General features: G+C 34.0%; 1 protein-coding gene across 2 annotated transcripts in view; it reads left to right on the top strand.

The window, feature by feature from the left end:
* The window catches only part of LOC113237781 (homeobox protein abdominal-B-like), a 135,591-nt gene that overhangs the window by 102,064 nt on the left and 17,036 nt on the right, over positions 1-16,491 (top strand). For both annotated transcript variants that reach the window (XM_026474436.1, XM_026474438.1), the window contains one exon: positions 11,716-11,805. In XM_026474436.1, coding sequence (XP_026330221.1) covers positions 11,795-11,805 — 11 coding nt within the window. In that variant the 5' untranslated portion in view covers positions 11,716-11,794. The remainder of the gene's footprint in view (positions 1-11,715; positions 11,806-16,491) is intronic.

Genomic DNA, 16,491 nt, shown 5'->3' with positions numbered 1-16,491 from the left:
ATATATATATATATATATATATATATATATATATATATATATATATAAACATGTATATAACATTATAAAAGAATTTCTATGGTGGTGAATTTCACAAACAATCTGTGAGATTTTAATGAAAAAAAAAGGAAAAGAAAATGTTATCTCATCTTTAACGAGATGATAAAAGCCGAGCCGAGTTGGGTTTCTGTAGAAAATGGCTGATTTACATACAAATGTTAATAACTTGGTTGCAACGGGCCTCTCTTACTTTGAAACCGGTTTAAGCTTGAGCTCTATTTAGATAGTAGCTAAAGGAACGGCAGGAGGTAGATATACATTGGTATATATCTACCTTAGTACATTGTACGTGTGAAATTCTGTTTAAGCAATTTTGTATGAGTGAACTTTCTAAATTTTGTGAGAATTGATTGATATCAACGAATCTCGATACTTTTAGAAAACGTTTAGAGCGCTTTACATTCAATCTTCTATTTTATAATACGCATTTTTAAAAGCAACAGAGTTCCTTATGAATGAGTTTGTCCAGGGAAGTAGATACTGCTACTCTAGCTGTTCCTGTCGCTAAGCAGTATTGTAAGCATTACTGCGTTCCGGTTTTGAAGGGTCAGGCTGCTGGTGAAATTACAGTGACATGGGACTTGTCAACTTACGTTTCAGGGTGATGGGTGCAGTGGCAGTGCCCCTCAGATCTTTGCGATTTAAAACTCTGAGTGGCACTGTATTTGTTATGAAAAGGACGTGTCGCTTACCATCAGGGACGAATTGGTAGTCACTTGACACAATAAAAAATACAGTTATAAGTAGGTAATCAACATTTAAAGTTACTGAATAGTGACAATTGCATAGACTAGAAACTTGATCTGCCTTGTTGGTACGGTCAGGGACAAGTTTCATGTCTTTAAAATGTATAATATTACGACCAATTACTCTATCTTTATGTGTCCTGTTATCTACTGAGCCTATCGTAATTTGACTTGACTACCTTTATGATACGTAAAAGCAATATATCAATAGTAAATTGTTGCTAACTTGTATCTGATTTTCAATCACTTCCAGTAGTCATTCACTTGTTAATTTTCTATTTGGCATAAATTTATTATTTCAAATATTTAATATTCTTTGTGCAAATTTTGATTTCAAAGTTGGAAGTCCAGTCCAACAAAAAGTGCACCTATAAATAACAATGTTAGCATCGAAAAGTTCCTCTTAGAACATAATTTACATTTCCTTGCATTATAATTACAAAGGAGATGAACTCAATAAAGGCTATTTATTATTTAAAACTCCCCCGCGGAGGGAGTATTCAGATGCATATTAGGTACTTTCCACTCGAAATTTTATGCGCTGCGTACATTTTTGTGAAAACAGTCGACAGCGAATGCAATATAATAGGTATTTTATTTTTAATAACGTTGTAAAGTAAGATCATCAAACGGTATTGAATATCAAAATGGTCTCCATTTAAGCTGACAGAATTTGCGACTCGATTTTAATACTGATCTGATAGCGCGGTATTTCCTTGAAAATGATTTTAGTATTAATTTTTTTACCCATATCTAAATGTAAGGTTCTTTCGAAAGTTTTAAAAAATGTTACTTTACTGTTGTTCATTTGAACCTTTGTTTTTGTGATACGTTTATAGCTGCTACAAAATTAGGTATAGGTGATTTGAATTTTATAACGGTGCATTTTGCAAATTTTGTTTGTTATTTTTTGGTCGAGTGTTTTAACAATGCCACTATAGAGTATGTACTATCAGCAAAGTTAACGTTAGACCATCTTAATGGTTCTTTTCGCGTGCAAGCAAAGGCAGGTAGCAGCGGTCACGAGTTTGCTTTATTTTGTCAACTAATGGCATGTGAGGATTAGATCATATTTTTATGAAAAATAAAGGGATCAACAGGATAAGGGGCTGGAGCTTGCAAACAAAATTGTTAAGGGACTGTTACGTTTTCAGTTTTGTTAATAGTACGATAAAATATACCTTGGGAAATATATTTATATACGTGAAAACTTCGATAGGATAAAAAATTTCGGCCATCATATCGTGAAGGCTCACAAACTTCATGAATCCCAATGTTCCGGAAAATATAACAAGGCGATTTATATTCGGGGGCTGTTTGGGCTTCAGTCGTTTTTCTATCACAAAAATCTGACGAGATGTGTGCCTACCGTAAAATATTGGAAGGTAACCCTCTCGCTTATTGAAGTTATTTGTAGAATTCTGAATCGGAAGCTTTGTTTTGCTTTCTAAAAATAAGATTGATAAGATTAGAACATCATCATCGCAGTATAAGTTTTTTATGAACGCTGCGGTAAATTAAATAATAAGTTATTTGAACTTTCTGACATCGGTGACGAGCATGTGGAGGTTTTAGTTATAATCTACGGCTTTAAATTTATAATTCAATCACGGAGAACGGTTGCATCCTGGCGTGTGCCAGCGGCGAATGACAAACACGAGGGTGGCGACTTGAGACGAAGTAATTCCTATTACGGTACCGCCCGCCACTACTACACCGCCATACCGACTCGAGACAAAAGGTTCGCGTTAAGGGACGCGTTATTTTTATACGAAACGACCCTTGAATAACAACACAACGCCTTTTCTTCGTAAATATCTTAATAAAAGCCGTAATTGCATGATTACATTCTGATCATGTTCCCCGCTTCCTCCCACCAACCCGTTGTTTTAGTTACTTTTGATTTACGGTTTTTATTACAAAATTTACTATTCTTTTACAGGATGGTCATTGTTGAGTTGTATGAAGACCAGTGTTATTTAATTTATAAAAGCGTTGTATTCAATACAACAAAAAATAAAATACGAAGTACACTTTTAATGAAAGAGAACCTTCCTTCAAATTTGAACACGTACCTAAATAAATTAATCTTTGCTATGGTCCTTTTTATATTTCCTCACATTTGTGCATTAACTTCAAACTTAATTAGACTTTATAGAGCGTTCCTTCCCAATTTCGTTTTACTCTCGCGTCTGACGCACGCTGAGACTTATTCATTGGACTGAGGGCGGTCGAGGGACCCGGCGAGGGGTGCGGGAGGGAACCGGCTTGGCCCGAAATAGCAAATAAATGAGACGAAAATGTAAATGTTGCGCTTCAGAGATGAAAAGCGCGCCGCTCGCTCGTTCTTGTTAAGCTCATCGCAAATGTACCAGAATTAGGAGCGCGGCTAAAATAATTTTCAGCCCAGATGTAACAACGAGGCTCGTAGACGCCTGTACAAGGACCCTGGCAAGCAATTTACATACATATTGCAAATATGTGTTCAAAAAGGACGGCGTAAAAATATAACTTGAATGCAGCTGTCTTGTGTGACCTATAGCGAAGCTGCTCTCTTAATTGGCAGCTGGTTCTTGTTCATTATGTTTTTTTCACCTATCGTACCTACTTATTTGCAGTACACGTATACCTACTTATGTATCATATTGTAAAGTAGCTATTAGAAGTTCTATCCCTTTGTATAAGGCTAGAAAAAGAAGTCATTGTGACAATGTCCGGTAGCATGATCTAAACGGTGTTTGTCATGCTTTCCACGTCCAAGCCAAAACAATAGTCGAATTTATAACTCAGGCAGGCCCTTGGATTGGAATTGCTGGCTGCCATGGAATTTTGATATTAATCTCGATCGAAGCCTACAATGCTGCCATTGCGAGACAGGTAGGTACATAGCGCTTATTGCAACATTGGTATTATTATTTTGGTATTGATTTATTCGGTTGGCTTGGTGTTTTGCCGTATTAGGTATTAATTACATTACCATACCTTTTACTTAATGATTTGTGATCAAAAGACTTTGTGACTCCTGGCTCTTTAAATAAACTAGTTTGAAAGATCTAGAAAATATTGTCATTCCCCTCACTCTTTTTTAAAATGACAACGTTATATCTGTCAAGTGACAAAGAGACAAGTAATATTTGTGATTTTAGTTTAATAGGGAATAACATCTATAAACACGCCAAGTCATAAATGACTGTTCTAACCGGTAGTTAGGTACATAATACTTTAATGGGTGGGTATAGCCAGCCCTGTGAAACTACACACACACTGGCGTCTGTGCCAGTGTGTGTCGTTATATTACAAACTCGCTTACAATAATTGCAAATTATATACCCACCTACGCAATCAAGAAAATTCATGACACGAATAAAGAAAATAAACCCATGGACACATAAACGTCTATATTTGGGGATCTGAATGTCTTTGTTTTGTTCAAATAAGTCTGTTTAATAAAAGTCCACAAAAGTCTGCGACATATGTTGTTCAGGATTATATTGAATCATTGCCAGTGGTGACCCCTCGTGGTTTATCTCATATTGCGTCGCTTGCAATAACCGGGCTTGGGGAAATTGTTTAAGATTTTTGTTATTTCATTTTGTCCTTGTAGCCAAAAGAAATTGAGCAAAAAGAGATGAGTAAGTCGATTAAATGAGTATATGAATTGTGGGTAATAAAAAAAACTATTCCGAAATTTATTTATTTTATTAAGTTAGGTACTTTGGACCTTTTAAAATAAATTTTCTTGTTACTCACGCCATGCGCGATGCTTCGAAACTTGAATTTTAAGGGACTGTCAAAGTTTATAGTGAGAATTATATTATCATGATTTTAATTATAATTTTGTTATGTTACATATTTATTGATATTTAAAATGAAATATTCATAATTTGTCACTTTAAATAGACATTTTAAACACGTAACGAAAATAAGGGTTGTTAGCACGCACCGCAAGTTTTTGAATTAAATGAATATATCGTGACGATTTTTAATTAGACGCTGTCATATGCACCTGTATGCCGTTGGTCTTTTTATTTTAGTCTATTTTTATTTTTAATTGCATGCATATGGTGGTAATAGACAAAGTTCAGTCATTGTAAAATGGAGTTAATTATTTTATGAATAGGTACTCGACGTTTTGTATCTAGATATTTATAATGCAATAATGTTTACTTTACGATACATTTTTGCTGATAAGTTAGCTATAATAATTGATAACTCAACTAAACTCTAATTGATTTAGGATAAGATCTTATTGTATTACTTTAAAATGTATGTATTTAAAAGTTCAAAAATTAGTTGCGAATATTCGGCCTCATTAAACCCTAATGTATGACCTAAATTGAGTGTAGGTATTTGTTACACAAACTAGTGCAGTTATTTCGCAAAACATATATGAATAAAATAGTCGCAAAACATCATGATATTCAATAAAAATCAATATTACAAATTAATTTAGGTAGTTTTAATTATAACTTTGTTTTTTTTAATTGTTGAAACTATTAACAGCACACTTAAAATAGAGTTAGTGTTAGAAATAAATTTCTATTTTTTGTATACATTAATATGCCTCGAATGGGTCTAGTGCTCATAAAAAGAATCCTGGATCCTGAAAGAAATGACACTCAGGAGGTTGTTACGGCTGCCACTAATTCTGCTCATCAGGGAAGCCGCTCCTTTTCGCATATTAGCTTTAAATCTATCAATATATATTAAAAATATAATATTTGTGCTAGATTACGTTAAAGTGAAACTTAATGAAGCATTAAACTTAATGGAATTTTAGCAAAGATTGCATCCGAAACATATCCCTCTATTTATTTGCCTTATATCATTTTGTCACGTTTCATACATAAGGTATATAGTCGTATCTTTGCAATGAAAACAGACATAAACCTGCAAAACAAAGATATGCATTCATCTCCGGAATATTATACTCAGCACCATAACGATGCACTTGCATTCGCGGATTGTGGTATATTAACATAAAAAGCTTCTGTGCACGTATAAGAATTTAAAGTTGCCTTGCAGAATACATGGCGTGTGAAAATTTGAAATGGTACGGTTGTACGCTTTTAATATTAACAAAACAGTGACAGACGACACGACAGCTTAATAGGATGAAACTGAACTGAAAATAAATTAGATATGTTAAATAAAACTGTTTCAAATATGAGGTCAATTATAATTTAATGCTATTTTCTCTAAGAACGAAACTTCTTAAAGCTAAAAACAAAAATTATCATTAAGCAATATTTAAGGCTCTTGTCATTTCTCTTGTGTGGAAATTCCCGTAAATTAGAATTTTAAAGTACATATGTAAAAAGCTATTACCCTAACCTATTTCACGTATATTAAAGTTGAAGTCCGCTGTATATTAACCGGGCCCATTAAAAGCCGGGCGTGTCCATGCGCATTGCAAGGTTATGCAGCCATGTAACGTCATAATCACAAAGTAGATCTCGCATCCGCCATCTAACTGCCTGCAGATCTGTGATGCTGCACTTCTTGGAAAACGAGTACGATGCACCGGCGACTTTGACGTTGTGTACTAAATGTTTGTGTATATGTGAGTGTCTTCAGAAATAACTTTTATATTTTAGTGTTTGTTTTCACAAAATAATATTATCTGCATACATAGAGCGAGCTATAAACCAAATAACTCTATACGAGTTTTACTGTGCTCACCAATTTAGTAGATATAGAGCTCCTTGTGAAAGTGTACGTCCAAGATAGTACTGTCACCTTATCTATTTCCGCTGCCAAGCAGTAATGTCAACATTGCTGTGTTCCGATTTTGAAGAGTAAGGGTGTTGGTGAAATTACAGGCACATGGGACTTCTCAACATATGTCTCAGGGTGACGGGCGCAGTGTCAGTGCCCCTCAGATCTTTGCGATTTAAAGCTCCGAGTGGCACTGTAATTGTTATGGGCAGGCGTGTCGCTTACCATTAGATGCACGAGTTGTTCATCTCATCACTTGACGTTATAAAAAATTAAAATTTTAGAAAAAAATTCAGTTATTTGAATTAAAATAATCTTACTTATCCCTCCAAGTAACTAAATGAATAATGAATTATAGAGAGTAATTTACAGGTCGTACCGACTTATGTTAGTTGACACGGAGTCGAATTCTTACAACGACAATTAAAAACACTGAGTGCAATGCGCTCCTTATTCTTTTTATAAAAAAAAACACCTTATACAAAATAACGTACATTACAGATGTATGTCAACATACCTATAAGCATACCTTTAGTGAGGTGTAAGTTGTCGTGGATATAACGAAGTAATGTCTTGAGCATATCAATGTACACCTGCCGGAAATATTCGATCCAATATGTATAATTACGTGAGCTTATTAGTACTGATTGTAGGGGCGTTTACAGTCTTGGACCACTATATTTGGTCGTCTAATAAAGCTAGTTGTCATACCACATTCAACAAAGCCTCTGTTGATTATAATATACTTACAAAATATATTATAGGGGTTAAAGTATGAAATTGCTGTTTTATTGCAATAGGTTCTTTGAATTTTCATAGAAACTTCATGGTTTGAGGTTTTCGAATGAAACTTTTTTCAAATGGTTTCTGTGATTTTTTTTTTTTAATTTGAAACATTTGAATATCGACTTTCAATTGTTTTTGTTATTCAATTTAGACAAGAAAGATGGATACTGCGAAAATTCGAGTGATTTTTGAATACGAGTTCCGACGCGGAACTAACGCGGCAGAAACAGCCCGCAATATCAATGCTGCGTTTGGAGAGGGGTCTACTAATGAACGCACCGTGCGATTTTGGTTTAAACGCTTTCGTGATGGAAATTTCGACTTAAAGAACGAGCCACGAGGAAGACCGCCCACACAGGTGAATAACGATGAATTAAGAGAGATAGTGGAAGCCGATCCTAGTCAAACTACCCAGGAATTAGTGGCATGGTTTAACGTTACCTTACCCACAATATTGACTCACTTGCGTCAAATCAATAAAATAAAAAAATACGAAAAATGGGTGCCTCATGATTTGACTGATCTGCAGAAAGAAACGCGTGTTGAAACTTGTGTTGCCTTGTTGAACCGGTACAGAAATGAAGGAATATTGGATCGAATTGTAACATGTGATGAAAAGTGGATTCTTTATGATAACCGGAAAAGAAAAATGCAATGGCTGACCCCAGGTCAAATGCCACAACAGTGTCCTAAACCAAAACTTACCAATAAAAAGGTAATGGTAACTGTTTGGTGGTCTCAGCATGGTGTTATTCACTATAGTTTTCTCCGATCTGGTCAAGCAATAACGGCACATGTCTATTGTGCCGAACTCCGAACCATGTTGACAAAACTAGCAGTAAAACAGCCCCGACTCATGAATCGATCTTCACCATTATTGCTCCACGACAACGCGAGACCTCACACAGCACGAGAAACCATTTTGACCCTTCAGGAACTGCAGTTAGAAACCATTCGTCATCCTCCGTATTCACCAGACCTTGCTCCAACGGACTACCATTTTTTTCGTGATTTGGACAATTATCTACGTGACAAGAAGTTTTCTTCCCAGGAGGCAGTACAAAATGCTTTCACACAGTTTGTGCAGTCTAGATCGTCGGAGTTCTATCGCAAAGGCATTAATAACCTTCCCATTAGATGGCAGCAATGTATAGATAATAATGGCAACTATTTTGATTAAATAAATTTGTTAAAAATTTAAAAAATAAACAATTTAGATTTTCAGTACAAATCGGCAATTTCATACTTTAACCCCTATTATTTAGAAGAGAACTCAAAATATATGTTAATAATATGTTGAAAATAGCTGTGGTTACCTATAATGTTTCCTGCCTTTCAAGCAGAGGCCGTGAGTTTGAATCAGGGCTCGCACCTCAGAGTTTCTCGGAATTTATGTGCGAAATTTAATTTGAAATTTACCATGATCTTTTCGGTGCAGGATTTCATTGTGATGAAACATGCACGCCGAAGATTCACAACCCTCGGAAAACATGTGAAGTCCCCAACCCACATTGGGCCAGGGTGGCGGTCTATGCCCTAAACCCTCGCCTGAGAGGAGACCCATGCCCAGCAGTGGGTGATGTGTACATGGGTTAACGATGATAATTTATTGAAAAATCTGCCATAGGGTACCTAACTTAAATTTGATATAAAGGTATTTTGAAAAAATTTGAAATTTTGTAGTGAAAATAATGCAAGTATCTACATCTAGGTGCAAAGTTTGTAAAAAAACATAATATAATAATGTTAGTCACAAAATCACTGCTTAGTGATGTTTTGAATTGTATAATTATATTAGCGTCAGCATCGTCAGACTTATGAAAATGAATTAATCTCGCGGAGTGGTGGAACGTGTACACAAATCCACTCCTGAATTCATCGAAACCCCGTAAATATTTTATGGCCCTAAAAAAATATCTCGACAAATTACCGGAAAATATCGGGAACAGTTTTCAATCTTATTCCTTAAGTGGAACAAACGATAAAAATAAATTTAGCGTTTGTGGGCATTTATTGCAGAGATTTTCTAGAGCTCACTCGGGCGAGAGAGAGTGCATTTCATTTATTTTTCCCCGCTAATGGAACTTAATAGGAGTGGTAGAAAAATATTTACAATCGACTACCTGTTAGGTATTTCGGTTACACCCGATAAAAAATTAATTAGAATATTTCCGAGCGAAAAGTTTTTGCGCACTTTATAATATAAAACAAAGTTTTTAAATTTTTCTATTTTTATAATATCAGGAGATGGGACGGACAAGTCGTGCACCTTGTGATGTAAACATTAACCATTGTTTCTTTGTTAATTTTTATAACAAAACAGACTGGCGTAAACGATGGCACTTTCAATAAATTAAGATCATTTTACTAAGCATTTTAATCAGAACCATCCTGAAGACACAGTGAATTCTCGGAATTTATGTTCAAAGTGTTAGTTTCGACAAACACGGTGTTCCTTCAAGAACATTTATAGAATCTGAATTGTTGAAAATGATATTCCGTGCGTAGGACGCTAGGAATTTTAATGTAGAGAATCCAGTTTTATAGCACATTGCACAACCTATCAGAATAAAATTAAGTTGCTTTATTATCCAAAATCGGAGGTGCCGATGTCATTATCAAAGGAACTGTCAGCAGTTCAACGTTTAAAAAAATTTATAGCGCCAATAACTTAAACGGTGTGCCACCGAACTTTAACTATTTGAGATTTCTCGACTTACTTTGACCGGTATAAAAAAACAAAACAAAAACTTGAAATTAAATCAGTCAACAGTAAAAAATTTTTGGTGCAGTGAGGCAATTATGAGGAAGAAGTTTGTACTATATTTTAGAACAGCATAGAAAGCCATAGACATCAAACAGTCGTAAAAATAATATACAAGAAAATTTTAACTTTCTTCAACTGAAATACGCTGTAGTTTACTATTTCACCCATTAAAAAAAATTAAGAAAAATTTAAAAAATGGAACCTTTTTTGTATCTTAACATTGTATTGGACAAAGAGATTATTATTCATTGTGATTGACCGTTGTTCCAGTAAATAAATTCCTTTAACAAGTAGGTGCGTGCACAAGGAATCTTTATTCCGCGTTTTACAGCATAGTAAAATTCTATAAATGTGTTTACTTAATTTACTGTAGCGATTTATGACGTAAATTACAATGTTTTGTATGGATGTCAATGAATTTGCATTGCCTTTTTACTACTTATTTTCGGCATACATTCAAATCAAGGTATGTAGAGAGGCAAATTAATTTTACAGGCACACGAGTAAATGCAATGTGTAGAAAATTCAGTACAAATTGATTGCCATGTAAGGACATGCTATAAATAAGTGTTTTACTGATAGAGTCGGGTTCCCTTTTGATTTTTGAAAATGTAAACTGCGCATGTGCATTTCTTAAACATTGGTTACTTCATTACAAACGATTAAGATGGGGAGCGTTATTATTGCATTTTTCTAGGACTTTTACATTACTATATGCTTTTACCTAGAAATTAATTTTATTATGAGTTCAAAAGCAAAGAAAAGTTCGACTACTAACTTGGTAATACCGGAAATAGAGTACAATACCTACGGTACTAATAACCGGGCTATCGAGATCGTCAAACTAATCATCGGTAGTTACTATGTAGCCATTATCCTTCATAGCTTACAAAATACACAAGCTACTTATTGCAGAGGTAATGAGGTTCATACCTTTTTATTGACTGAGGACTAAATTGGTATGAAATCTACAAATACTTAATCGCTCTAACGGTGCTAAAAAGATTTTTATATTTTTATGTATTTGACATATAATCTATAACATTTTGCAAACTATGTAATTTGATTATTTTCCTACGATAATCGATTCGACTTTTGCTATTGTTAATGCATATTGTTGTTGTTCAAAGACTATTCTTATTTTATTATCAAAAAAGGACGATTAAATTAATGGGCATAATTTGCCCATTAATTTAATCCTCCAAACAATATAGAAATTCGTCAAAAAATTCAAATATTAATCGGTATTTAGAATACTTAGGTTTTAGCCGGTTGTTACATACTTATAGAAAATGAAACTATGTTTTCGGATCTAAATCTCAGCCAACCTCGACCATGAGAACTGTAAAGGACCCGATTTAATTTCTTAGGTATTTAGAAATTGATTTATTTGTAACACCTCGCTATAGCGGCGTCATACAAACTGCATACCAAATTCAATTTTGCCATTAACTTTAACTACTCTCTCTTCTCTGGTATTATTTGAAATATCGATAAATGAACTTCAAATTCGTTTTCAACACTATCATTTGTTTCATGTAACGTAAAAACTATGAATCAAATACCATTTTTGAAATTATACAATTGGTGTGATCGCCAGACACATAATTTTTTGTTAATATTAATGTGTTGTTCCAGGTGTAACCGGGTAAGGTTCGGGCGCGGCGAACTCGCGGTCGACCTTACTAACAGGTGAGGCGGCGACGCCACACAGAACATGATACTAAGGTTTGAATTTATACTTTATTCTTTCCCTTTTAGATGTATTATCGCTTGGCTTGGTGCTTGGGTATAACTTTTCGTTTTAGGGGATTTCTAAATACGTAAATATGCACTTATCGACCACATGACGTAATGTACGTCACTAGTATAAACAGGTCTTGTCAAACCTAGTTTTGTTAAGGTTACAAACGTGAGTCGACTTATACTGGAAACATACCAACGCTGTAGTCCTACCTATTACTGTGTTTTATTCTTTAACATAAAGACTTATTACAAGTATTATATACAGGATTAACAATGTTTCTATTAGCTTAGGGCTCATAAAAATAAAGATGCATTATTTAAGAAGTAAAATATATAAATATAAGAAATACGCCTTATAAAATAACATAGTTTGAAACGTTTAGGTATTGATACCTATATCTCCACAATGCAATGTGCAAAGTATACAGAGCCTGCAAAATGAGTTCATAAGAAGTAAACAGGTAAATAGAGAAACCGTCAATTTGCATAATATGTGCATTCATATGGTCAGTAAAATAATTTCCACCCTTTTATATTTTTATTTAGTGTTTTGGTATTCCTCTAATCGAAACGTTGAATTTTTATATTACATTAACAAATGTGACATTACATAATTCAATAAAAGTACTCATTATGAGCACATGTAAGTACACAAATCAGAAAAAACTAGTTTATAGATGAGTATGTACTCTACGTTCAGCTTCAAATGTACTACGACGCGACACGTAGCTATTTTTACTGTTGTAATTGTCTGTCTCGTAGCTATCGGCTAGCTGGGGCAGCGCCCCGAAGTAAGCACCCCGAAGTAAGTACGTACATTAACGTCTAATAATAAAAACAGAAATGGAAGAAACTATAGTGGTGTACAATGTTTTGCAAACTATAAACGAAATAGCACAATAAAGTCATAATTTGATACAAAAATGAAGTCATATTTATCAGAATCAATGTTATTCTGAACGAAAATATAGCTGCTTAATTTTTCCGTCCAAAACACACCTGTATTGAAAAGTGTTTGAGCTGCCGCCTTTGTCATATTAATTCGGCGTCCAAAATTTACAATGCCATTATATGTCGTAAAATAAAGTTGCAACTTTGTCCGTTGCGATTGTGATGTTCACAATGACGTTTTAATCCGATCGCAGAAAATATGGCGGAATATTCTAAAATATGTAAGGGACGTACATAAAATACATCACAAAATGCGTATAACATGGTTTTAGAAATTTGTGAGATACGCGTCAATTATGGCAAACGTAAAATTTAACTTTATTCAAGTTCTACACGTCTGCCCCTTTTGTTACTGTAAGGACAGGAAAATAAAATCTAGTTATATGTTGTCAAAATCAACATCTCGATATTTTTGTTGTTGTACAAATGTATGCCTTTGTAGTATTAAGGACAGGGGGTTATTACCTAAACTAATATGAAATCATCTTCTTACTGATATTTTTGCCATCAAGTGACAGAACGAAAAAGTCGTGTGTTTTGAGTGCACACTCAATTTGCAAAGATCTGAGCGGTGCCGGCATTGGGCACGTAAATAAATACAACAAGTCCTGTGTGCCTGTAATTTCATCTTCAAAAACGAAACACATTATCTAATGCTGAAATCGTTGCTTGGCGGCAGAAACAGGTTAGGTGACAGTACTTGAATGAACTCTATCACTAGAAATTTTCTATCACTTAATGGTAACGAAATATGCATTGAATGAAAATGGAGGTAAATAAATCAAGTTTTAGAAATAACTTATCTTCGAAAAGAAATCATCCCGAAATTGAAGTTCATTTTTGATGCACATATTTTAAAATATTTCACAAACGACAATTTGTGAAACTTGCTTTCAAAATTAGGTGGCAAAAAATACACATCATAACGTGCTTTGATACTCATCAACGTAAGTTATAGACTGCCCCTTTAGTAGGTAAGTTCGTGAGGATTGTGAATATAGGGGAATTCGTATTCGTGTTTTGTGCACGTAACGCTTCGCACAAATTTTGTCGTGCTAAGAATAAATAAATATGGCACACATGCGCATAGCACGTTGCTTCAATCTCCATCGATCACGGTGTTCATGGCTCTGCTGATTGGCTTTGCGATCTTGGATTTTGTCCAACAATCGCGAATAATGCGCAATAATAACATTTGGATGTTGCGGACGTTTACCTCTAAGTTATGTTTTAGGTTAGGAATCTAATGTATCCTTTTTTTTACTTTCACTGTGTTAAATATCTACAGTTTATTCTATTTAAATAAGCACTGGTCAATAGGTACTTTATAAAATTCTCTTATGGGTATAAACAGCTTGCCTAACGACTGTGTCCTAATTCGCAAATACTGTTTACCAAAGTCTAAAAGAATGTGAAAATAATAATTCCCCTATAAACAGGGTAGATACCAGGTATAAATAGCTCTCTAAATGAACAAGCTCATTACTTCTAAGGCAGTAACTTTCCGTTCCTAATGTATGTTAGTCATAGCGCAATCTCACGCAAACCCTATGGACATTTTAATTCACTAGAGCTGTATATCGGTCGATCTATTCCGGGTCGAGGTTCGAATCACAATAATGCGTCCTTGGCGATAACATCGGGCCTGTGTGAGTGGATTGAATACGAAACGATCAGGACCACCGGCCATATCTATCTGGAACGGCTAGGAAAATATATTTCCCACGTATATATGTATCTCTATATTTTTATTCTAAGTTATCACTTCATAACGAATCATTTAAATAAATTTTAGTAGTAGAGGTAGGTACTTGTGGAAGAGTCCATGGAACCTGCCACCTAACCTTACCTATTTCTGCGGCCAAGCAGTAATTTATTTATTTTTATATATTGATTTATTCAAGTAACAAACAGTCGGTATAAAACTATTGTTACATTAACGAACATATATAAAGTAGACCTAGAGTTTGCTTAATTCGTAATGCAGTTGGAATCTTAAAGACTATCAATATAGAACAATTATAGTTAGGCTTTAATTTTAGTTTTAAATTTTGATAACGAATCACATAAAATATCCACATCCATGAACCTGCTGTTGTATGTCTGAAATGATCGCCTAATAAAGCTATTGCTAACGAAACATTTCCGCGACTTCTTAATTGAGAAAAGTATATTCCTACGACAAGATCTTTCAATTTGACAGGGTAATGTAATGCAAATGTAACAGAAATGTGAGTATCACCTACTATGTTCCGGTTTTAAAGGGTAAAAGTGCCGATGTAATTGCAGGTACATGGGACTTGTCAAATGATGTCTCAGGAAGACGGGCGCGGTGGTATTGCCTCAGAAATCTTTGCGATTTAAAGCTCCACTGCACTGTTATGGACAGGCGTGTCGCTTACCACCAGACGCATGACTTGTTCGTTCCGTCACTTGGTAACAATTATTGTTATATTATAGTTAGAGAAAATGAAGAGGTATTTTATATTCCTATCCTCACGAGCGTCTAAATACGTTTATGACTGTATGGCATACTAATAATCAAGACCACCGGCCAATCAATTATACGCTGACTAAATATGTACAGAGAATCCGGTGCTATGTATTTGGCTGAGCCGCCTTCGAGCGTTTCTCAAGTGTAAACTTATTTGATCTTATATTCACAATGTTGGTGTACATACAATGCGTGTATTTACGTTATGTATGTACATGTATATTTAATCAGTTACAGTCATCTTCCATTTTCCGTCCAGTTCATAAATAATCTTATAAGAATCTCTATTATAATTTTATAAAACCGATTGCGAATTTTTACTGTAGTTAATATTGTATAGTGGTTTTATCATTAAATCCTCCTTTCAAGTTTATATACCGTCTTCTATAGCCTATACATAATGTCTTAATGTATCAAGTTCTAGTAGTCAGCTTCGTTTATGTCTTAATATATTTTTATTAAAACAATTTTCCAGATATCCTTAATGAAATGATAAGCCTATGAATATTCACGAAGTATTTATAAACTTAGAGAAACTTAATCGAATGTCTTGAATTTATTATAATACTGGTTTTAGTTCATTACGTCCTTAATTGGGTATATTTTTAGCTTTTGTAATTAAATAGGTACCTACATGTTTGCATATTTACAAAAAGCAACCTTTGCAGTTGGGAATTCGTTTTTTTCAGCGGCGTCTGCTTTACAAATGTATTTATATAAATTTGACGATTTCCATAGGATTTTGCTTATCAAAACAAAGATATCTTGTATCTGAATTTTAATTAGATTTAAGTGTTATACAAAGCTGAGTTAAAAATTCAAAACTTTGAAAAAAAAAAGAACTTAAAGCTTATGTCTTAAGTTCTTGTAATCTCCGTAATTAATAAGCGGTTGACATTTTTTAACACAAAGTTATAATAATGTTTATAATAATGACAATTATTAATTTTAATAAATTAATATTGGTTCCCTACAAAATATTTAGCATTGCTAATTTTTTTCCTGAATTTATAAATACGTTTCCAAAATAAAACCTCTTTTGTAAAATCTTCCTGAAATATGATCCACTTGGACACACCCTATGTAATTGAATTTTTTTCACATTAGGGAAGCATTAGATATATTTTTAGCTAAAGAATGAAGTCTATATATAGGTAATTTTCTACTGCATTATTAAGTAATAAATGTAATGAAGTAGTATTATTATTGAGGTAGTATTAGTA

The sequence above is a fragment of the Hyposmocoma kahamanoa genome, unplaced genomic scaffold, assembly GCF_003589595.1.
Source record: "Hyposmocoma kahamanoa isolate Upper Pololo Valley unplaced genomic scaffold, ASM358959v1 94, whole genome shotgun sequence".
In the NCBI taxonomy this organism is placed as follows: Eukaryota; Metazoa; Arthropoda; class Insecta; order Lepidoptera; family Cosmopterigidae; genus Hyposmocoma; species Hyposmocoma kahamanoa.
The sequence above is the reverse complement of the archived record's forward strand: the minus strand, read 5'-3'. Positions and strand labels throughout refer to the sequence as shown.